Source organism: Pseudopipra pipra, chromosome 7 (assembly GCF_036250125.1).
Source record: "Pseudopipra pipra isolate bDixPip1 chromosome 7, bDixPip1.hap1, whole genome shotgun sequence".
Classification (NCBI taxonomy): Eukaryota; Metazoa; Chordata; class Aves; order Passeriformes; family Pipridae; genus Pseudopipra; species Pseudopipra pipra.
The window spans coordinates 14793665-14817321 of NC_087555.1; the positions used below are offsets into that span (position 1 = coordinate 14793665).

At 35.4% G+C, this 23657-nt stretch overlaps 1 protein-coding gene across 1 annotated transcript in view; it reads left to right on the forward strand.

Annotated features, from left to right (window-relative positions):
* PDE1A (phosphodiesterase 1A) overlaps positions 1-23657 on the forward strand; it is a 148101-nt gene that overhangs the window by 79488 nt on the left and 44956 nt on the right. The window contains 1 exon segment of the mRNA XM_064660678.1: positions 15972-16085. Within this exon segment, the coding sequence (XP_064516748.1) occupies positions 15972-16085 (114 nt within the window).

A 23657-nucleotide genomic window follows, 5' to 3' on the forward strand; every position in this document is an offset into this window, starting at 1 on the left:
CCTCCTAACTGACTTTCATGGAGTTCCTATAATACTATTTATATAAGAAAAGTTTCCATGTTCATTCACTGATGTAGGTCTGCAAAATACTGTTTAAAGATTTTTCTGTTTAATAAGATTTATGAGACAATATGTTTTGGAAAAGTGCCACACTTCTACAAATGTGGGACTGGGAAGTGCTGACAAGATTCAGGAAGGCAACTCAAACCCAACCTTATTTATCACAAGAAAACACTGGAGAAAATCTGAAGAAAAAGTAATTATAATTTCCAAAGCACATCAAGGCCTAGCATGTGTTAAATTTACAGTGTTATAAGGGCTGCTACCGAAAAACACATTGAGGCTTAAGGTAGCATTTATTCCACTACCAATGAAAGGAAAATTTGGATTGCTTCATAAGACACCTAAAACTGGTAGTTTAAAATAATTTTTAAGCCTTCTGCTAGTTGAAATCTGTTGGACTTTAATGAAGCATGTATAAAAAGGTTGCAAAATCAAATAAATATTTTTTTTAGAAGTTATGTGTTTTCCTCTTAGAATACTTAATGTAATTTCAAAATCATTCTGGCATGTGCCAAATTTATAATTTGGAGCTTGGAAGAGGCTACCAAATATTTCAACAGAAACCAACTATCTTCATCAAGCTGATTCTTGGTATATAACAGGATGAAAGGATGAGGAAAGGAAAGGTTCTTCCCAACGAAGTTTAGGGCTAAGTCACAAGTTCCAGGATATGTAGCTATGGATATAGTAAGAGACAGCTTGATAGTCATGTTGTTTGAGAAATACTTGTGTAATGAATCCTTCTGTGCGTGGGAGAGCTGTTGTGTCTTGCAAGTCCCAGAGTCCTACCTTGCTGACACCAGTTGCTTGGCTCAGCTGCCTTAGAATTTTTCAGGACTGAAATATTTCTGAAGAGCATTGCAAATGAACTAAGTGCATTTAAAGCATAAATTGTGCATCATTGGTGACAGCAGTAAAATATCCTTCATGAACTGTTAATCCATGCATTTTTATTACATGTATGAGGTATTCATGTATTTCCAAATTACTCTGTCTTCATAACTGAAGTTGTTCAATGGCTTTGTAATGAAATTTTGAATATATGGTGAACTAAAAAAAACAAACAAAAAAATCGATGCAGATACTCTTCACTTAGAAAACACTCATTTTGTTTTTTCATGCCATTATACCAAAACATTGGAAAACATGTGTGCTCTTTAAACTAATGTAACTCCTCTGTGTTCTGTGAGATTCATGCCACCTAAAATTCTAATGTGTGATGACTAACACTATTACTGACATCAGCATTATATTATAGAGTGATTGGGATTAGGAAACAGTTGCCTTCAGTCTTACAAAGGGAGATTCATCTTTACTTGTTTTGCATCAATTAAATGTTGAAAATGAATACCTGCATCATCATTAGAATAGGACAAATCTGTAGGAAGCTGCCTAGCCTAGTGACTTGACTGCTATATACTTGCAAGTGTGTTTCTTTCCTAGCAGTGCAGGTAAACATTTGAAAAAGTTTGATCAAATGGTGCATTCTAAACTTAAACTGCAGCTGTGCATTAATAAAATTCTTCACAATGGGAGCTACACAGCTATGGGTAGTATATTTTGTAGATGAAAGGCAAGGTGAGGGAGAGTTCCACCTCCTAATGATGGTACTCCTCAGTTCACCTTTTTGGCATGCCTGTTTGAGTGAAGGGAGTTGAATGGCAGGAAAAAAACCCTCAACCAAACATCAAGAAATAAAACCAGAAAGGACCAGGCTTAGTTTAGAGCAAAAGTGTCAAGGGACCTAAGTAAAGGAAGCCTATAGGGGCAAAGTTTGTATTTCACATGCCTGGCGCTAAGATTAGAGGGAACGCTAAAGAGGTTAAGGAGCACAACTAGAACATGAAAGTGGATAGTGGGCATCCATGAGCCATTACAGGACAGGTGGAGAGAGCAGAGAAGTGCCTATGCTTGGTCAGAGCTGGAGGCAGCTGGAAATGAATGGAAAGATGAATGGTAAAGCAGATGAAAAAGTATAGGTTTTGTTACCGTAATCTTTGCGCTTGTATTTATGTATCCTTGAGATAAATGAAACACTGAGTACTGGTGTTTAAAAAAAAATTGCATCTCTTAGCTTGGCAGCTTTCATAGGCTTCTGAAGAAAAGGGACTCTAGGAGCACAATGCAGCTAGACTTGTGAGGTTAAGGTAATTAATGGAAAAGAATCACAGCCTGGATTTTCAGCCTTAAAATGTTAGGATAGTCTGGTTTGTGATAAGAGGAGGTAAGTCACTGGAGTAAAAGCCAGAAATCCTTCTCTCAAAGGAATTATTCCTACGATTAAATTGTATGTTGTCAGATTTGGGGGGCTCACATCAAGTATAATCAAATATGTATCTGTGTGTCAAGCTATTCTGCCTCTGAATGAAATTAATTAATTCCTCCTACTGCAAAAATAATTTCAATCCATGTCAGACAACTAGATAGTATAAATGAAGTTGTGAAAGTTTAGTAAATTTTAATGTCATTTCTGTAATCATATTTGTGGTAGAGGTGCCAAGATCTCTGTTTCAATAGATCAGAATCTAGCAGAATACCTGTGACTGAGTAAGCAACTCCAACTCTATTAGCACAAATAGATCTTATTTTGATGAATCCTCTTTGAGAGTTATTGTTGTCATTTCATGAGATCATTTTGGTAAGGTTTATTTCTTTGTTCTGTAAGAATATCTTACTCTGCTGTTTTGTGTTCATTTAATGATCCTCCCATTTGAACTTTAATAAAGGTTTTCCAGAGGAGAGTCTGAGGTTAACTATTCTGGATTAAAATTTAAATTAAATACAGCTGATGTGACCTCACAATAATAATCACAGTGAATGAAAAGCCTAATCAAGTATTTAAATACTAGTGCATTTTGAAAACAAGAGTAAAAAACAGGTATTTTGTGGCAAAGCATACTTTAAATTACTCCCTGGATTAACTTCACATTAAATCCAATTCACCATAATACAAATGCCTTGCTTTAATACCTGATCTAGAATCTACAGGAGGAAAATTATTATGTTGCTTTTTACTTACATTTTTTCTTCATTTAGAATACATTAACGTGTATCCACGAGTAGAACATTAGCAGGTTTTTAAGATCTATTCTGATATATGCAGAGTTAGAATCACATTTGTCAGGCAGCAAAATTCAAAGATAATAAAAACTGAAGATTAATTATACAAACTACTTATACTGCTTTGTTCTCTGAACAGTTAAGCCATGGATCGTATCTTTTTATTTTGGGTGCACATATGCCTGCTTTTTTGTTACTGTTAGCTGTTCCTGCATATCTCACTTTAATTGAGTGTTACTGAGCCTTGAGCAAGTTTCTTCATAAAAATATGAAGTATTAGTGTAGTTACTGTATTAAATGTCAGCGTCTCTACTCTGTCTTGTTCACATTTCATTCATGTTCCTCAGCTTTTTATTTTAGAGGAGATGTTTTACCTAACTTTCTTGCATGCTCCCAGTTAATCAATCAGGCATTTCATCATGGGTTTTCTAAAAAGGAAGGAAATCCAAATTTTAGCAACTTTTACATTTGCCTTATACGTTAAAAAGATAGATTTAGATTTCTTCATTGCTTGGTCTTATTCCCCTACATCATGGGGAGTGTGCCTTTTTTACTTCAATGTGTATATATTTTTTTAATAGATGAAATTACTTTTAATAACTTCAGCACTACCAAGTTTTTAATAAGCTGGACCAAAGTTTTCAGCTATGTTTTCAATTACCTTTCATTTGAGTGTTTTGCAATTGTTTTTCTTTTCTGTATTTTTTTTTAGGTGTATCCTCTCAATGGTAAGAAATGTGGGGTTTTTTTCCTCTTTCTTTGTGTTACTTCACAAAATGGAAATCTCTGGATAATGTTGATGCTGAAATCTCTCAGACGGTTTTCTGAATTATGTCCATGAATCTTTAAATAAATTCAAAAATCATATAGAGTCCACAAGTGCTTACAATTGAACTTTTAGTCATCAATAATCATGAAATATGGCATTAAGAAAACCTCAAAACCCACAGAAATAATGAGCTGGGATGTATATAAAATGGCTTAGAAGGCTCACTTCCTAGTATGGTCAAATGGAGTGTTATTGAACACTGCAGGGTAGATAGCCAGCCAGGGTCCTTACGCTGCTGTTCAAGCCATATAAGCACAGAGACAGTCTTCAGCAGTTGCTGTCATTTGCTGAACTAGGAGAGGGTGTTGGCTGCCCAAAAAGGTGATATCCATCTGATTCATTGTCATTTGCACATTATCTTTGCAGAGCGAAATTGCGCTCCGACATGACTATTCTCAATCTGTTACGGCAATAAAATCTTAGAGACCTTTTATGCCAATGATCACAATCAAAGAGGCTGTAAACACTCTCATTAACTCTGAGCTCTTATTTTTGAGGTTTGCTTGATTAAGGCATACATGCAAAACCACATTCTCCAGAACTAAACTGTTAATTAGCATTGCACTTAGTCTCCCTTTCTCCATTATCCATTCAAGAATATCCTGCATTGCATATTCAAGACATCATGTTGATATCTGCAGGTGAAAGCAATATATTGGTAGGAGACTACTGAACAAGACACTTTCTCATTTGCATTAATTTTAGGAAATTTAATTGCTGTATACTTTGCTGCAGAATTTCTCTGTGGTCTTTATTCAGGTAAACACTCCCTTGTGATCACTGCTGGGACTGTTCACTACTGTAATAAAGTTGGCTTGTTTTCTGTGGGCGAACTGCCGGCTTCCTTCTCTGAGGAATGTTACTTCAGATTAAAGTGAATAACTTGATTTCAAAACTGAGAATTCCAATTAAAAATATGCTGCAGTAAAGGATATGAAAAGCAAGGGAAAACAAAACAATGTATTGTTTGAGAATATGACAAGCAAATCATAGTATGTAGTTACACTTGCTAACAAACTGGTTTACTGCCTATTTTGTTTTTTTTATACACACAGAGTTCTTCCTCAGCAAGTGTGTCAACAAACATTATCTTGTAACATTGAATCAAGAACTTACTAGTTTTCTATTTTGAAATGAAAATGTAGCCAGGTTCTTGAAAGGAATGTCAAGGCTTTGCAGAGAAACTGAAGACTAGTGATTCATTCAGTAGACGTATGAAAAATGAAGCAAAATTTGGCAGTTATGTTAGTCATGACCATAAGAGAGCTGAACTTTTCAGGCTGAATTTCACATCCCTGCAGAAGTACATTTAGGGATGTTGTACTGTCATCACTTTGAAGAAGTCAGATTTTAATTTCTGAGTCCTAGAAAGGGACAGACATCAAGGACAGAATTTTATGCTATTGAAGCTGGGTTTGAAGTTTTCTTATAAACAAATGCTTTCTAGAAGCCCAGTAATTTCCCAGCTAAAATCACTTTCTTGTATTGTGTGTATAACAAACAGAACATTTTGAAGCATTTTCACAAGTAATTAAATATAACCCAATGAATTTAGTTATGTGATTAATTTTGAGATCAGTGTGGGCCTTTTTTAGAAAGTAATGGGGCAGCATATCACTTAGCAACTAAGAAAGATGTCCGTTGTGTTGGACAGAAATTCTGAGAACTATTTTAAGTTGTTTGGTTTTTTTTTCCCCAAAAGTATATGAGAGGTGCTTTATAAGGCACAATCCATGTACTTTGCCTTAGGATAGGATGCCGGATCTGATGCTCTAGTTAGCAGCACTACTTGTACAATGATGTTGGTCCTTAGTACTCAGTGATAACTAATTAAAGAACATTCCTTCTACAAGAAAGTTTGCAGCCTTGTAGGAGAAACTCTTATGTTTAGATTGAGTTATGGCAAAGAAAACTGCAGCAACTAAAAAATGGCCTCTAATCCAGTTTATCTTCCCAGGCCTAAAAATCCTGAACCCTCTATTATTGACGTGCCAGGCACTTTGCAGGCTGAGGAAAATGGCAGCTACATACCAGCATTGGCTACAAATGATTTTTTATTTGGTTTGCTACAATTCCTGTCACAAGTGTTTCCAGAACACCAATATGCATATACACCATATATGCTAGATAATGGAATTAACATAATATTGTTCAAGAATTACTTTTTTGGAAATATTCTTCCCGATGAGCTTTGGGGACTTTTTTTCTCTTTACTTCTACTAATCCAGAAGTATTCAAAGATGGAGCTATTGAAGGACAGAGAATTTCAGTTTCTTATCTCACCTTAACTCAAATTTAATTTCGCGTGTAGACAAATCCTAAATCAAGGTCTCATGTGTCAATAAGAATAGCCATGTTACATGTCATTCTATTTATGACCATTCTTAAAGAATATAAGGAAAAAGTTCACCTGCTTTATTCTTTCTTCTGTAAAACATTTCTACAGTTCTCAAGTGTGTTTAAGCTACTCTAATGTTCTACTTCTTATTACCAAGACCTACTTTGAAGTACTTTATTTGGCAATTCTTCAGCGGAACATTTATTTTTAACAATTCCAAATGTCAGAAGTTAGTTTCACACATAGAGTGCTGAATTCTAGCATCTCCTAATTTTTTTTTTTTACATTTTAATTGCAGTATTGCGGTTTTAAATAAAACCCTATTCATAGTTTTACAATGTCATATACATTACATGTACTATATCCTTTCTTCAGAACCACTCAGATGGTAATGATTTTACAGCAAAATTGTACTGTAATTACTACAGCTGTTGTGCTAAAGCATTTATGTCTTGCTCTGTCTTTTGAATCAAAACTTCTTTTAGTGAAAATAGATTTGTCGAAGATGTTAATTATTCAGTAAAAGTACATCTGAATTAAGGTGATGGTATTTTTTCTACAACATTTTAGGCAGACTAACATAACAAACTATTTTAATATTTTATGCAATAGTCTATAGTAGTTCATAATGCAAATATTTGGGTTTTTTACATTTCACGGTTTTATCCCAAAAATACAAACCTGTACTTTGTTCCTCAGAACCCAGGATACACATTAGAAACAAAATTTAAGATAAATTTGCTCTGTCATCCCATCTAGAAGGTGTATTAAAAGTAAAATTTTAATGCTCTAGTACTTCAAGAATTTAAGTTTAATTATAAGTAGAAAAAGTAGGACTTCTGAATCAAATGATGAGTTACAGCTTGGATCCAAGTACAGTTATCTTGGTTGTTATGTTGACCTGTTAGTCCAGCTGAACCAACTACCCTGATTCATCGGATGGCCCCTAATCTAATTGCATGTAGAGAGTCCAGCTGAACTAATGTAAAGTATCTTGAAGGTAAATGAGATTGTTTTGACTGTACAGGTTGAAGACATTGTTACCCATGCACATGTACTATCAGATAGGAGGCCAGGGGGGCAATAACTTCTTGAAAAAAGAAAAAAATCATTTGTAAATAAGCACAGAGGATCCAGATTACTTATCAGGATACAGATTCTACAGCTTGATGCATCAAAAAAATCTGTAACTATTAATTAAACTAATTTAACAGTTACCAGAAATGTTAAGGCTTGGCCACATTTATATATATTGAACTGTGGTACGCAGCAAAGAAATTCTGTCTTGGATCTAATTTTATCTTGGGAAAACAAAAATGTTAATTATATACAGATTATATAGTATTTACTGTAGTTTGATTCCACAGAGAAATCATGGAGCAAACTGGTGTTAATTTAATATTCCTGTTTTTTTTGTGCATGTGTGACTTTTTCAAATAGAGGAAAGGACACTCATGTTGTCATAGTTGATTCTTTGATCACTGGGCAATGATATTATTTTTAGTGTTGAACACTTACCAATCTTCTGTCCTTATCAACTGCAGAAATTGAACCAAAGAGGCTTTCAAAAGCAATGACAGCAACATGTTTTCTTAGTATTAGTAGAGAAAATATTTTCAGTACAAAGTTATCAGTTCTGGTTAATGCAGTTTTAAATCAAAGAACATCCGTTGACTTTTTTATGATAGCTTGTTCTTAAAGTTTCTAAAAGGACTTTGTACCTCTTCGCATGCTGTTTTCAAAGGATGAGTATCAACATTTGTCAACCCACATTTTCTAGTCCCAAGGAGTGAAGGGACTATTCTGCCTTTTAGGAGCTTCTTTGATCACAGTGCTCAAAGCTGCTGTTTGCAGGAAAAATAAAGCTTTTTAAGGAACTATGGGAAATAAGGGCTTGTGTGCCTTTTCTGTGTGCTTATCACATTAGCTCCAACAAGTTAAACATACTGAAGGTCTGCCATCTTCTTCAAGCATGATTTTTGCTGCATGATTTACGGGTTTGCATTTTAGTTCCCAGCTTGTTGTTGATAATGGATTCAGCTAGTTTATGATGAAGACTTAGACATCTTGAAGTATTTGGCAAATTCAAGATGAAATAGCTTTAGCTAGAACTCTAAATAATGTATATAGAAGTCATGGGAACCTATCAGATTAAATGCCAATTAAATATTCAGCGAAAGCCATTAGAATAATAATTTGCAATTTACAAATCAGCCCTATAGATTTTTATTATTTGTCTCTACTTTCATGGATTGATTGTGAAATGGGAATGTCAGATAATGGACATGGACATTGGGGCAATAGAAACAGTCATAGAATTTAGGATAAGAAAAGACTAGTTGATTACTCGTTAGATCTAACAGAAAACAGATAAAACATCTGAATGTATGTACACAGTAAGTAATTTGAAGTTTGAAGATTTTCATTAAGCTTTGACCTGGAAAGAAGTTGAACGGGGACCCAAATTAGTATTGATGGTGGTTCTTTAGTAAAAGTGAGGGAGAAGTTTGAAAGATACTCAAAGCTTGCCTGAGATGGGTTTCATTCTGCAGCTTGGGTGTGAAGAAAGGGAGGTGAGAGAAATTCACATGTGAGAATTCATGATGATGACATAAATCTAATAGTGAAAGTTACTTTCAGGGAAGGATGAGTAACTTGGGGAGGCAAGAGGAACAGCAGGGAAGGGCAGCAGCAGCAGGATCCCAGGTGAGCCTCCTTCTCTGGAATGTCTCTCTAGAGCAGCAGGTGGAGGTGATGGAGGATGGTGAAATGTTACAGGCCTGCAAATAGAAGACTTTTAGTATTAATGAGGTTAAGGCTTCTCAGGCATTTGCAATTTATTTGATTAGGTTTGTTGAGAATTATGCAAAAATTCAAAAATGCTCTGGAGAGCTTGGATGGATTTATGGTTTCACATGGAAACTGTGTAAAACTCCATGGCATTTTGTGATTCCAGCTAGATGCCAAAGAAAACTTAGGAATTTTTACTAAATGTTTTATACACACTTGAACCTGTTACTAAATGAGACACAAAGGATAATATTTATACAGTATTAGATTGGTAAATAATAAATTTATAGGATGAGTAAGGTAAAATGAATTGATGCCTATTAGAGAATGCCTCCCTGAAGGAAAACCACTCCATCTTGCATAAAAATGATCAGTATTTCAACAACCAAAGCAATTCTATCACCATGAAAATGCAGAGTTTTATCATTAAGAAAATGTAATTTCCAGTGTTGTTATATAGCTGCACAACTTGTATTTTAATTCTTCAATATGAGATTGAAGTTTTGGTATATCAAAATGTTGGCTGAATTACCAGCACATTCAATATTTATTTTCTAATGACTGAATCATAATTGCAGATCAGCCTGTACCACTCATAGGCTTAAAATAATCATGAAATACATGTGATTCATGAAGCCCTCAGCAGCCATAAGGCTTCCTGTGCATATGCTCAGACACAGCAACGACTGAGAAGTAATTTTATAAAACAGATTTCTAGCACTGAAAATGTGATATATCTTGCACTTCTCAGTATCAGAATTTATTGAGAGCACCTCTAATTAAAAGAAATATTAGGTAACTGCATTTTTTATGATTTCAGAGAAGTAAAACACACATCAAGGTCTGAGTCAAGAGCTGTCAGTTCTAACCCTTATTCCCCACTGATATGCTGGCCTTGTCTTGCCTGGCAAAATGTCCCTAAATGAGCGCGTTTTTCCCTACCATAATGTAAAAAACCTTGGAGGAAAGGTTAGCCATTTTGAAGCCATGACAGTTGGCCACTTGGTAACTGCGGGTAGGAGCAGGGAAACAGGAGTGGCAACCCAATGAGAACAGTCCTTTACTACCATATTATGTATGTTTTTCAAGCATCTCTCATCCATTTGTATGATCAAGTCTAGTGTTTTATAGCCATATTCCAAATACAACTGTATGTGGAATTTTTCATAGTCAGTATTTTCTTCCATCTTGCAGAAAACACAAGAATAATAAAAGATTTTTTGTAATCTGTATATTTAATTTTTTACTTGAAAAAGTGAGAGCATGGACTTTGTGCATGGTTGATTTTTCTTACTACATTTTTTAATTCCTTATTTACATTGTTTTAAAGTATTTGTTGGAGGGAATGGTGTGTTTAGGTAAAGGTTTATTTTATATATGCATGTTCTTAATAGAAAAGTGTAAAATACAAATGATACCAATTCACATTAATTCACATTTTAGAATTCAAGTGCATAGTGGTATGTTTAATTTGCTGGGACTTTTTCCAAGATTAGGATTTGCTGTTCCCATTTTGAATTTCTCCATATTCAAATCACAAAATATTCTAAGTTGTAAGGGACCCACAGGCATCACTGAGTTCAACTCTTAAGTGAATGGCCCATAGAGGGATGGAACCCACAACCTTGACGTTATCAGCACCAGGCTCTAACCAACTGAGCTAATACTTTCCTAAATCTCAAATATGTGGGTATGCAAAACAATTGGTGGAATTGTCCTTTTTTTTGAGTGTTTGTGTTTAAATGAGGACGTAACATCTGCCTTTGAAAGCTGAGGAACTGCTGGGTGAGCAATGCTTTCTACAGGTGAAAATTATTCAACTGATTATTAAAAGAATCACTACTGGTAGCAAAACTAGTTTCTGGTTTTAATTCTAAATACTTTTAGAGGAAAATTCTCCTCTTCCCCAAAGTTTTGAAAAACTAGTGGTGTGTAAATAAATTAATCATATTGTCAGAATATGGTTATTCTCCTCTTTAATTTTAATTTCACATTACACATCATCCCATTTTTACCTTGTAATGTTCATTTAGAGGGCCAAATAACTTTTATAATAACGTTTACAATTATCCACTTTATTTTATTATTCAATATTAAATAGTCCAAACAGAACATGAAACACTTGGTTACAGAAAGTAATTTTTTTTTCTGCTCTTAAATGTTTTCACACATTGTCACGATTGTCACAACTAGGCTTTTCTCAACTAGTTCATGGGAACATAATGATTAATGATTTACAACTTGGAGTTGATTTAACCAACACAGATAATTTTTTTAACTGGCATCGTGATTGCTGAATAGTAATATTAATAACTATTTCTCTCTAATTAGCATTAGCATGTGTTTATTACTTTCAAAGAGTTACCTGTGTGTTCATGGCCCATCTTCAACAGTGACTTTCACTAATTTCAAAATATAGTAGGAAGCAGGGTTAGTTTACAATTTACTTTTTACAGTTTATTTCACTTCCCCTTTAATAGGATCTGTGACAAAAGCCAGCTTTGTTTTTGTACAAAGTTTCCAAAACAGTCTTAAGTGAAGTCCAGATGTGCAAGTTAGAAAGCTGTATCTTTGCAGTGCTTGGTGGTGGGGAGACTGACGTGGCAAATAAAGACAGTTTTGGGAAAACGGATAAATGGTCTTTTTCTCAGGTTCAGAAATTAACTTCAGGCTGAATTTTCCTCTGCTTGTTCTTGAAGGCTCATAAGCTGAACCTTTGACTCTCATTTATAGCAGTGATCACTAGTAATTTATTTTCCCTTGGAAACAGAGGCGGCAACCTTTAAATTTAATCTGAAATTGAAATTGTCCAACTAGTCTGCCTCTCTACTTTAAGATCTCTCTTCTTAAGTAATCCTCTACCCTGCATCTTTCTTTGTTGTCATTTTAGCCTGTGTTTAAGACAATTATTTAGTATTTCCAAACATTTGTCTCACTGAACTTTGCTTGATTCCATAGAAAAAAACAGTTTTTCATGAAGACATTGCAAAAAGTGATTTTTGATGTCTGATTCCTTTAACTATGTTTTTTTTTATATATAGTTACAGAAACTGTCATAGGAAGTTTTCTCAAATAACATGAAATCACCAAATCTATCCTCGGTAAATTTAGTACAATCCCAGAAAGTTACATTAGATTTAGAAAAACTTTAATTCAAGCTTGGGAGAATTGTAATGAGGAAATTGGGAACAACTGAGTTGTGATTTTGATATTGTTAATCAAGAACATGCTACTTCATCTCCCAGCAAAAACCTTGTTGCTGGGTGGGCCTCAAAGCCTATTGCCCACAGTTGGACATTGGCATCAGCTGCACAGAGGTGAGGACCAGGGAAACACAGGTCCTGGTAACCTCACAGATGGCACTGTTAAAGAGAGGCAGGAGCCTGTAAAAGCACGGACACCACAGCACTGTAAGTGATGTTTACCCAAGATGACAGAAGATGGTTCTCCACCCACTGCTTTTATTAATTGCAGATGTCTCTTTCTCCCTTGAAAATTGGGGCTGCTAGTTGTAAGATGCAATTTTCAGGTATCCCGAGAGAAATAATGTTCCTTTTTACTATGCAAATTTCTTTTTTCAATGTTATATCACATTAATTCTGCATACAATTTTCTTGTACCTTAAAGCAGTTCAAATAGTCCATTTTTCTCTTTCATAAAATAGCCCCTCCAGTTTTTTCTTGTTGCTATTATTTCTTAGTTATTTTTTCTTTTTGTCTATTATTTCTTAGTAACACAGTTCACAGGCAGGGTAATACAATTAGTTCCAATTTTAAGTAGCATTTCTAATAGTACCTCTAATGTTTATTTTCAATTTATCACACTTAAAGAAAACAAACAGATAAACAAAGTCCTGCCCAATACAACTGGAGCAATAATTCTTTCTTGTTACTTTTCCTTGTCCTTTTTACAAGTTTCTCTGTCCTAAGGAATACTAGGGTATGAGTATTTTAACACTTGTTGCTTTGTCTTATAAATTGACACATTTATTCTTTGCTAAAGTATTTGTTTCATTACTGAAATGTCAGCTCCTAAACTCTGTGGCTATTTCACTTTAATGTGTAATATCTTGGGTATATTCAGACCATTCATATACCGTTATAATCTGCTTAATTTTGCTGTGTTGGAAGTCCATTTTTGTAACTTCTGAAGTAGACCTCATTATTATCAATTGACAAGTGTCTGATCAGCAACACTCTGGAGGGATTTTATTGCTGTGTCCAGCTTCTCAGTGGGAAATTGTACTGTAGATAGAGACAGTTTTTTCTTGGAAGTACGCAGAAAAGTTTGGTGGCACAAGTTGCCGTAAAGGACATTCCAGTCAGATATTGGGAAAATATCTGATGTGGCTGGTTCACCACTGAAACTGGTTGTCCAAAGCATTTTTGAAATCTCTATGCCTTCAGAGCTTGAGCAGAAATACCACTCAATAATTTTATGTAACTTTGAAGTTATAGCTGTCTTTGAGGTTAACCCTGTTTTGATCAAGACCTTTTATCAGCTGGGGGTCCCTTCTAACCAAAATTATCCCTTGGTTCTATGGTAGATCTGCAGCAGGTCAGCTAAGAACTCTTGAGGACATCTCTACAAAGTGTGGATGCATGAGGTCATAAGCTCACTGGTGACACAGTGTAGTATCTTCAGAATCACTTTAACTTTGCTTGAGCAGCTTTTCCAGATGACTTAGTCTGTGACTGTGCTCTGCACTTCTATAATTTGAGCTATACCTACAGGGCACATTACGTCTGTTAGCTGTCACCTATGCAGTGAGCTACTGCAACGTCAGAGCAGCTTAAAGGCTCCCCCGGGGACTCCTTTCCTCCTGCAAGCACAAAAGTAATTTCAAATACTTGCCATCTGGTCACTGCTCTGAGAAAATGTGGAACCACTGGAAATCATAGAATTTGAAGCTGTTTTGAACTAATATTGTTCTGCCAGAGCCTGGCCCCCTGCTGTGAAGTGTTACAATTTTTTTTGGTATGTTTTTGTATATTTGAAAACACATTTTCAAATATGCTTTGGAAAGTTTGATTCAGAGACGTGCTCAGTCAAACATGGAGGGAAACAGTGCAAGTGGCAGAAACACCCTATGGCTATTTGCAAGCAGTGGCAATGATGCTGCCGGACTCACGTGAGCATTTTGGCATTGGTGCTCAGGAGGGGCTGCATGTGTGTTGTCATGTTGTGTGCATGTCTGAGGAGCAGACATCCCAGAACAGTAACAGTGTGTGTGTTGGGTACTGAGAGGTGAGTGTCTATGAATAAGCTTCTTCAGTCTATAGGTACCTCTGAAGTGGAAGAAGTTATGTACTGGAACTGTCTCCCATGCATGTGGTTATTTGTGTGTAGGAGATGCGTTCCCAGAGTATTTCATGCACCCACTTCCTTTCTCTGATAAAATGTTTTAACACTTCATTTTCCATTCCGTGCACTGTGTAAAATACTGTAAAATAAGGTTGCTAATAGCCTTGTTTGTTTCATTTTCTATGCTAATTTGAATTAAGGCTTTAGAGAACTGAAGAGGCTCGTCTTGAAACTCCATTTGCTAAAATTATCCTTACAGGCTTGAACATAATTGTACTTAGCCAACGAAATATGAAGAAAAACATGAAAGTGGTCTTATGACAGAACAGTACTTTCCAAATTTATATTTGTTTTGAATATCACTGCATTTTTGTAAATTATACATTTTAATTAGGTCCAATCAAATATTGGACTCAATAAAAATAATATATGGTGTTTATATATACATATATATAAAGAGGTAGCATATTGCAAATTTTCTATATGCTCATTCATAAATCATGACTGTGATCTTTTCTGAAAGTAGTCAGCTTAATGCTGACTCAATTTCAATAAACTTTTTAACTAAATGCTTGTTTCACAATTTTTTTCATGCACATAAAAAAGGTTATTTATTGAAAGTTATGTTAAAATAATGATGAATTCTTAATTACAGAAATCTTTATCGTACATGATACAAAACTGTAGATTGTTTCTACTGAGAGATGCAGAACAGAAAGAAGGAAAATACCCATTAAGTCACAGCTCTGTACAGTTACCAATAAGGTTTTCATTTCACTCCAGTGCTTTGACCACTCTGTATGGTTAAATTGAGAAGTGTCAAAAGTGTCTTCTTGTCAACAGAGAATTTAGGAAAGATCTGATATTCAAGGAGTTTATCTATACAAGTCTATTGCTACGGAGTCATGAGTTGATACATTACGAAATCCCGTTTGGGCGTATCCATGTTTGTACTGTAAAACAAAGTTCTCAAAACTAAAAGTAACAGCACACTCGGGAAAATCTGAATTTTTCGGGTGACATAGGCACTGCCTAATGATGAGTTTTTTGTAAACACAGAAACAACAGACTTCCACATTATCTCACACTAATAGGAATACAAATTCTGCAGCAAAAACATACTGGATGCCAAAAAAAATTAAAGATATCTAAATGAAGCAAAATAAGTATACAGTGAATATGAAAAAATATAATTAACCACCTAAGCACAGAAAAATTATAATAAGACAATATGCAAACTTTTATTTTTTATTTAAAACAAAATTAGAGACTCAGGCATAGTAGTAATGTCAGAAATGAATAGGAAAGTCCTCTGATGGTGGTTAATGAGTCTCCTCTGACTTTCTGGAATGTATATGCCTTTTCTTAATAGATCTTACAAATTTAGCAAGTTATAAAAACATACAACCTGTCATTGTTGCGTCCATTCTAAAACTATAAAAACTAAACTAGCCTTAAGACAAGAGATGGAGTGATGGTCTCTTGCCTCTGCATTGGCTGTTGTGCTGGTTCCAATATTTCAAACAGAAAATGAAGTCAATCAAGTTTGATAAAAGTATCACAGTGATTTTTTTTTTCCCCCCACAGATTAAGATGCTTGGTAAAGCAGCTGGAGAAGGGTGACATTAATGTGGTGGATTTAAAAAAGAATATTGAATATGCAGCATCTGTTCTGGAAGCCGTTTATATTGATGAAACCAGGTAAGTGAAAGGGAAAAACCAAAAAGGAAAAGATGTTGTGAGCTGCATTTTAGAAATTTGGTTTTTGCATGCAATTGTAACTGACATGAGCTGAAGGTCTGTGCACATCAGAAGAAGCTTATGTGACTCTTAGATCTTTTAGTCACAAAGTTAAAGCAAGTAAGTTTCAAAGGTCAGATGTAATTGTTGCCTGGGGAGAAACGCTCAAAGAAATGTGTCAGAATACTATAATCTGGTCAGTAAATACATACATTCTTGAAAAACTGTGATTTATTTTATATTGTTTCATGCTTTGTTTATGATAATTTTTACTGCCAGTATGAATGGTAATCATCTATACCGTGGGTTGACCTCAATTAAATTAGAAATCCTAAGTATTTGACTTCTTTAAAGAATTTTAAGATATGTACTATATTGAAGTTAAATAGCTAACTTACAGCATTTCTTTCTGTATGCTGATCTCTTTAAGTTTTTTTTCTAAGCAGAAAGGTCTTGTAAAGATGTCTGCCAAAACTGCAATACTGTTGGAGTGTACAGTGTATGTCTCAGTTCTATACTGCATTTAAGACTTATTTCATGGACCTAACACTGTCTCTCTGTGTTGTGTTCCCAGCCCCCCCTCCCCTTGCAAATCTACATAGTTGATATCATGCTTGAAGTACTGCTTCAACGTTTTTCTGATTCTTGTGATTTACACACTAAAACTTGCTAGTCCAGAGTTTGGAGCATTTGCTATTGGGGCACTAGAAAGCCTACCCATTTGAAAACAGAAGATTGAAAACAATAGCAAATGAAGCTGGTGCTAGTGATCCATTTTCAGAGATTATACGACAGACTAGGTTGGCAGGATCACTGATACTGGTGTGCTGCTCTTGGAGTGCATGCATATCCAATTCTGTAAAAAGCTGACTAAACAGGGTAAGGTAACATGGAAAACTTTTCTGATCATCCTCCCAGCTGCATGTTCTAGGGGACACTGTTAACTTGATCCCGAGTTAAGAACACAACTTGAAAAGCAATAGGTACCTCAGTGACTTCCAAAGGCCTCACATGTGTTACGAAGATGAACTGAATGAATTTAAGGTAAATATTTTAAAATATTGGTAATTAATATGCCACTATCTATATACTCATGTCAGTTTTTCTGGTTAAGTTAATCCAGCTTCTTTTATATAAAATCAAGGGATAATTTGTGAATTTACGTTAGTTTGCAGTCATATTTGTAGTTCAATTGGTACAGGTCCTTAGGGTGCCAGATTTTTTATCTATCTATCTATCTATCTATCTATCTATCTATCTATCTATCTATCTATCTATCTATCTATCTATCTATCTATCTATCTATCTATCTATCTAAATATATTATGTATATTGAAATTACCAACAAACTTCTATTTTGGCTCATATTACCATAACAGAGGCCATAAAGGAACAAAAGCAGCGTATCACTGAGCAAAGTGCCAGTGGAGGCTGAATTAGCTTGTGTGGTTGCATTTGTCCTTGTTCCCACCAAAGAATACAGGTTCTCTGTCCTGCACAGAACTACCTCTGTGGGAGTCTGGAACTGAGTTAACTGGTCTCACTAGTAGATTAGAAATAATAGTTTAGATCAGAAGCAAAACAGCCTATTCCTGCTGAGCCTGAACATGTAATTTTATACATCACAAAGTTCAAATTACTTCAGTGAGTTTCTTACGTATGATTTGCTGTTCAGTCAGTGTCTGCAACTCACATGAAAATACCCATGCTTTCTGTTTTAATCCCATTCTTGAGCCCTGGATTTTGTCCTGATGAATTTACTGACCCATTGCTTAGGTATCCAAGCAGAGGAAGACCACAGCTTCAACCAGCAGTCTAAAATTTAATCCTGTCTGTGGTGGTCTCTTCTTTCTCACCTTTCTAGGAGACAGACTTCAATATCAGCTGAGGGAAAGAACTCTTAAATATCTCTACAGACAGAATAGGAATAGCAACAAACAGAGAGTTCATTCTAAGCATCCTAACTCATCTTTCTGTTATGATGCATATCCTGTTACACAGGATAATAAAATGCTCCCGCCAACGGTCGCTCACCTATTGCAAAAGGACCTTCTGCAATTCTTCACAGCAACAGAGATGAAAAAAGCAAAAAGACAAGTCAAAACTAAGGTCAATAAAGAGACCTAAGTATCACATATCTCACTGAGGATGTTCAGTAATGTAGCCAAGGATCAAGAAAGAGCCCAGTCTGTTCCACAGCTCTGGGGAACCATTTGTGCTACTTAAAAATTAAATCTCAGGCACTGTTCTAGAAAAAACACTTCTCTTTATAAGCCTGAATTTTTTCCAGTGATCAGTTCCAATTTCTTACAGTAGAAGACACCCATTTTTTCCCCTGTATACTGTTACTTTGAGTTTCTTGAAATCCTGTATCATACTATAAAGTTGTGTATGCACATAGAAGTACATGCAAACGTGTAAGCTGATGGCATATTAAATCTTTATTTATAGTGCAACAATCAGCTGGAAGTAGCTGTAGAATTCACACCCTTTAGCAGAGGATGAAACATTTTTTTCAGGTCCTCTGACTCCCTTTGTCTGCTGCCATGTTTTTCTATGCTATAGTCATTTATCTGAGCATTTTTTATAACTATGTACATATACTTGTTTCCGTACTTGAGCTTTCTAAAACTGTATACAGCTGGGTTGGGGAAAAGGCAGAGAAACAACACAACGGATTCTATTTATGAAGTCCAAAGAAGAAGAGAATAGTATTCTTAGAAACAGGGATAGGCAGCAGGGATAACCTTCCAAAATGAGGAAAAATTGGTTTGGGCCAATGGCTGTCAATATCCCATATAAAAGGTTCTGAGTTGATGGAAAGCTGGAAAGCACAGGCATCAGGTACCTGATAAGTGCTGCTTCCCCATGAGCTTCATTATCTGTGGCCCCATGTCACTTAATAAGCTTGTTTAACAGGTCCTTTTCAGGACTGCTGCATCTGTCAGTGCTGAATAATTGTGAGCTGCACTAAACGCTCCCATGAAAGAGATCTAACACTTTGGTAGCTGAAGCAGAGGTTTATTGTCAGCTGAAAAATAACCGGTGAAACTCTCACAGTTCCAGCCCCTCAGCGGATCTGCTCTGTGGAAGAAGTTCAAACTTACTTAATAGGTGTTATAAATAATTCTGACAAATCTTGAAGAATTTTCTCTGTTAGTACCTTCCACTTGGCTCAAGGCAATGGAAGAAGGATATTTAGATTCAGACAGGAAATAAATACAGCCTGATAATTCAGTCATGACAGCTGTTCCGTTCCTTGTAAACACAGCTCTTCATTCATGCTAAGTAAGAAGAAAGTAAATCTAATAAAATCTAGATGGAAATTACAAGATTTTAAAAATGTATGTGTTCCAAAGATAAATTAAAAAAAAAAATTCTTGTGGAGAATACTTTTAGGTCGTTCTGAGTAAAATCAGAATATTTTATTCCAATTATGTCTTATTTTTTAATGCTTTAATGTTTTAGAAAATGCACTTGATTTCAGGAGGATTTTTATCTGAGCAGTTTAAGTTCCATATGAGGCTTTTAGTTTGTTTCAGGCTGTATAATGCCCTTCTAGAAAACCTTTAACCCCTTGGGAACTTTTGACTTAGAAGAGACTGTGTTTCAGTAATGTATGAAGTAGCTCTGTTGTATATAGCTGGCAATTACTTTGAGCATCTTTGATTCAACAAGACAAAATAACAAACATAGGTTCATGAAGTGAAGGGAAATGTCATTAAGGGTAAGTGGCATTATAACAATATATGTTTGCATGAGAGCTCTGGAAATAGTGCAGGTATTTCAATGATATTATCATGGCAAACACAGTTCTTGATAAAAAGTTTTCATTTAGAAAAAAAGTACCCAGTGTAATACGTATAATGTTAGCTAAAAAGGAGGTCATTAAATCCAAACTTTGCTGTTGTAACGAACACCTTGGACTACACTGAGTTCCCAGTGTACTACTCCAGTAATGCTCCAAATATTTCTGCAGTTTTGGGACTTAAATAGGGACAAATATCCTCAAACATCCAAAAAGGAAATAGTTTAAATTGCAAGACAAAGACCTTTGTCGTTTCATGCCACCAAATGTCTGCGTGAGCCTTGAAGAGCACCACAGAAATATTCGTGACAAGGAAGATAGTGAGATAATAGAACTAAACAACTTGTAAAAAATGTGGACTGACTATTTAGGCTATAAATCATGCACATGTGTATCTTTGTTGCGTGGAGTCCAAGGAAGAAGATTCTAAGGAGCAAATACTTGACTGGATACTGGTGCTCAGAGAGCTCTGTGTTGTGGAGGTGTGAATGGAGCTTAGCAAGAGGCCAACAACTAAATGAAATTCTGCTGTTTCCAGGAGCTGCTGAGGTGAGGAGTCAGTATAGCCAGCTATTGGCCAGCTCTCAGTTTTGATTATGTTTGCAAGCTGGAGAAGGCTGTTCCCTGGTATTTTCAAGTTTTTCAATACTGCAACAGAACCTGAGTCCATGGCAGCTACTCCATATTAGGCTAGGAATTGATATCTCAAAAAATAATAAGCTGGGATACTTATTTGATAACCCTGTGCTTTCTTTCACTCTCTTCTAGGCATCAATATATGTTTAGCAGCTTGTTCTTATTTTAAATGAGAGCAAAAGTCAGTAAAGGCTCCTCCTTTCATGTTTCTTTTAATTTTCATAAGCTGTATTTTATTATCAGTGTTGTGAGACTCTAAGCTAGTGCTACATAAGTTGCTGCTGAGCATCTCACAGTAGGAATCTGTTACTTGATTTTGCAGGGCCATTCACATTCTATTCTCACATGTAGCATACGAGATGTAGCGGGTTTTTCAATTCACATAGTTTCACTAACTGTAAGGCTCTGGTTATGGAAGAAATTGTGCCAATGCAGACACTGTTATCTATTGAGATTAACCAGCAGAGATTATCACACTGCAAATCTCTTAGATGGTGCAAGGATTGAGAAAGTTAAATTCTTTTACATCAAAGAGACGTAGATATTTTTTAAAGCTTTTAAAAAATATATTTTTAGTCTTTCTACCTGAACAGTGGGGCATTCAGTTAATGATGCAATTTATTTTGAAGGATTTAGAAAATATTTCTCCTCAAAATTACCATTTTTGGCAAAATCTATGAATATTAAAGAAAATATTCTGCCTAATGATACAAGGATAAAACAGGTGGAATGGGATGCCCTATTTGGTAGTAATTTGCCAGATGTAAAATACGGTCTGTATGATTCCTCTCTGAGATGACTTAGTTGAGGAGAGATTTGAAGTGGCAATTATTTAAGCATGAAGTTAAATTATAACCTTGAATATTCAGTCAATTTTGCTGTGAGTGTGTATTGCTGTCCTCCACAGCCAGCCCGCGGTTAAATGTACTTTGCCTGAAGTTGTCAGTAACAAATGTACCATTTGAAATAAATCATTCAGTTTATCCATTAGGGGCACCTACAATTGATGCTTTTTTAAAAGCTGCTATTGAGAAAAAGCTTATTGTGTTGAGATTAGTACAGTGTATTTCACCCTTATAAAAGCTTAAAATAAGCCTTTGAAATCTTTAGTATTAAGCTAAAGGTTTGGGGTTTTTTTTTCTGAGGAAAGCTTACAACAGTATTAAAGTTATACAAAAAAATACACTTAAAATCACTGAAAATCTATTAAATTCTGACTAAGACTCCTCAGTTCACTTACCATATTTAATAAATGGAGGGCATGCCTTTTCTGTCTCAAAGTTACTGCTGTTATTTTAGTTCTGAATCATACCCCGAGTTAGTCTCAGCCCTATTGAACTCCAAGAGTACCGCGTTAAGGCAGCCGAATAAAAAAAAAAACCAGAAAAGATAAGAAAAGTAAAAGTAAATACATTGGCTCATAGCTCTACTCCTGAAAAGTGATATTGTTTTTAGGCGTGAGTATCCTGACCTAAAACTAAAGATGTTGTTGGTCTTTGATATATACCTCTGTATTTCCAAATAGGCAGTACATGTCAACAAGTGAACATTTCCAGTAACAATGGTCCTTCCTACATTACTTGTCTTCTGTTGTAATACCTATATTTCATCCAGACTATTTTCCATTTATTTAATTGATTGGTAATTCTTCATATGAGGACAATTCTTCTAAGAATGTGCTAATTTTATGGGTACAACATGTTTGTAAATTCATAATTTCCTTTAGAAAGACCTCTATGTACTAAAAATGCACCTCATTCATTTTTGAAGTTTGCTTATCCTCGATGGGAGTCAAGAGAGTCTTTTAGTGGATGTTAGTAGAAATTGTAATGGACTATAGAGGATGTAAATATTGATTAAATATATTGATTTATGCTAATTCAGGAAGATAGTGAGATAATAGAACTAAACAACTTGTAAAAATGTGGACTGACTATTTAGGCTATAAATTCTTCTGCATTTAAACCTAGAAGAGGACTTTCCTCAATTCGCTCTTAAGGGCTTGATTAATTCACTAATCAGCAAAGAGCTAATACCTCCTTCTCAATCTCTCCTCTGGAAATCTTTTACCACCTCTGTTAGGCAGCATGACTGATCAGCACTGATGGATTTTTTTCCCCCATAGCTATTATCTAATTTTATTTTTTTAATTTTCTTTTCTTTCTTTTTCTCGGTAGTACATCTGATATATTCCTAAGGGAAAAGCAATATACTTCTGACTAGTCCATTACTATATTTAAAATTCTGATTAAATGAAAACAGAGCAAGAAATTATCACCGCTTGAATTTTGAAAAATTATTCTTGGCAAAAACCACAGTACTGTGACAAGAAGATCAAGTTATTAGTTACTATGACTGCAATATTAATTGATTGCTAAGCTGAAATGCCATGGGCCATGTCTTACTTATTCCCACAACTGTCAATGGAAGTTCTACTCATGGAATGAATAGAACTAAATAACCCAGCCTCCCCCTCTCCTTCCCACGCGTATCTCTTCCTCATATTGCATCTACTTAACAGGCTAATGATATATGAGCAAAATAAATGTATGTAACCCTGAAATTCTGACTTCATGTTGAAAAAACGTACTTTCTGTGGCACATTTTGTTACAGCCTTTTTGTTTCATTTCTTAGCATTTTTGGGTGTTCCTTAGCTTTATGGAAGAAAAATTGGTGTGTGTGCCTTGGTATATATTAGTATATATTTTTGCCTAAAAGACTCAGGATGAAAAAAACTCCAGGGCAATTTAAGTAGGAGGTAAGATAAGGGAAGGTTTTACTGAAGCCTCTCAGGCTCTGGGAATACAAACCATGTGCGCGCTCCCTGACTCAGGTGTTACAATTTTTGTAATGTCTATCCAATCCGTGTTTGTCCACCCCCCGGCCTTTGCCCCGTTCTGCCCCTCGGGAATTGAGTCTGGGGGAGTTTTGGAACCCCCTCTTTCTCATCTTCATCTTCTTTGGAGCACGTACAGTCCTTGGAGGCTTTCCAAAGTTCTGGGTTTGAAGGTTGCTTTTCACGGGTGATATCTTGTTGTCCAGGCCAGGGTGCAGATGTTCTTAAACAGAATGAAGGCCTACCTTGAAA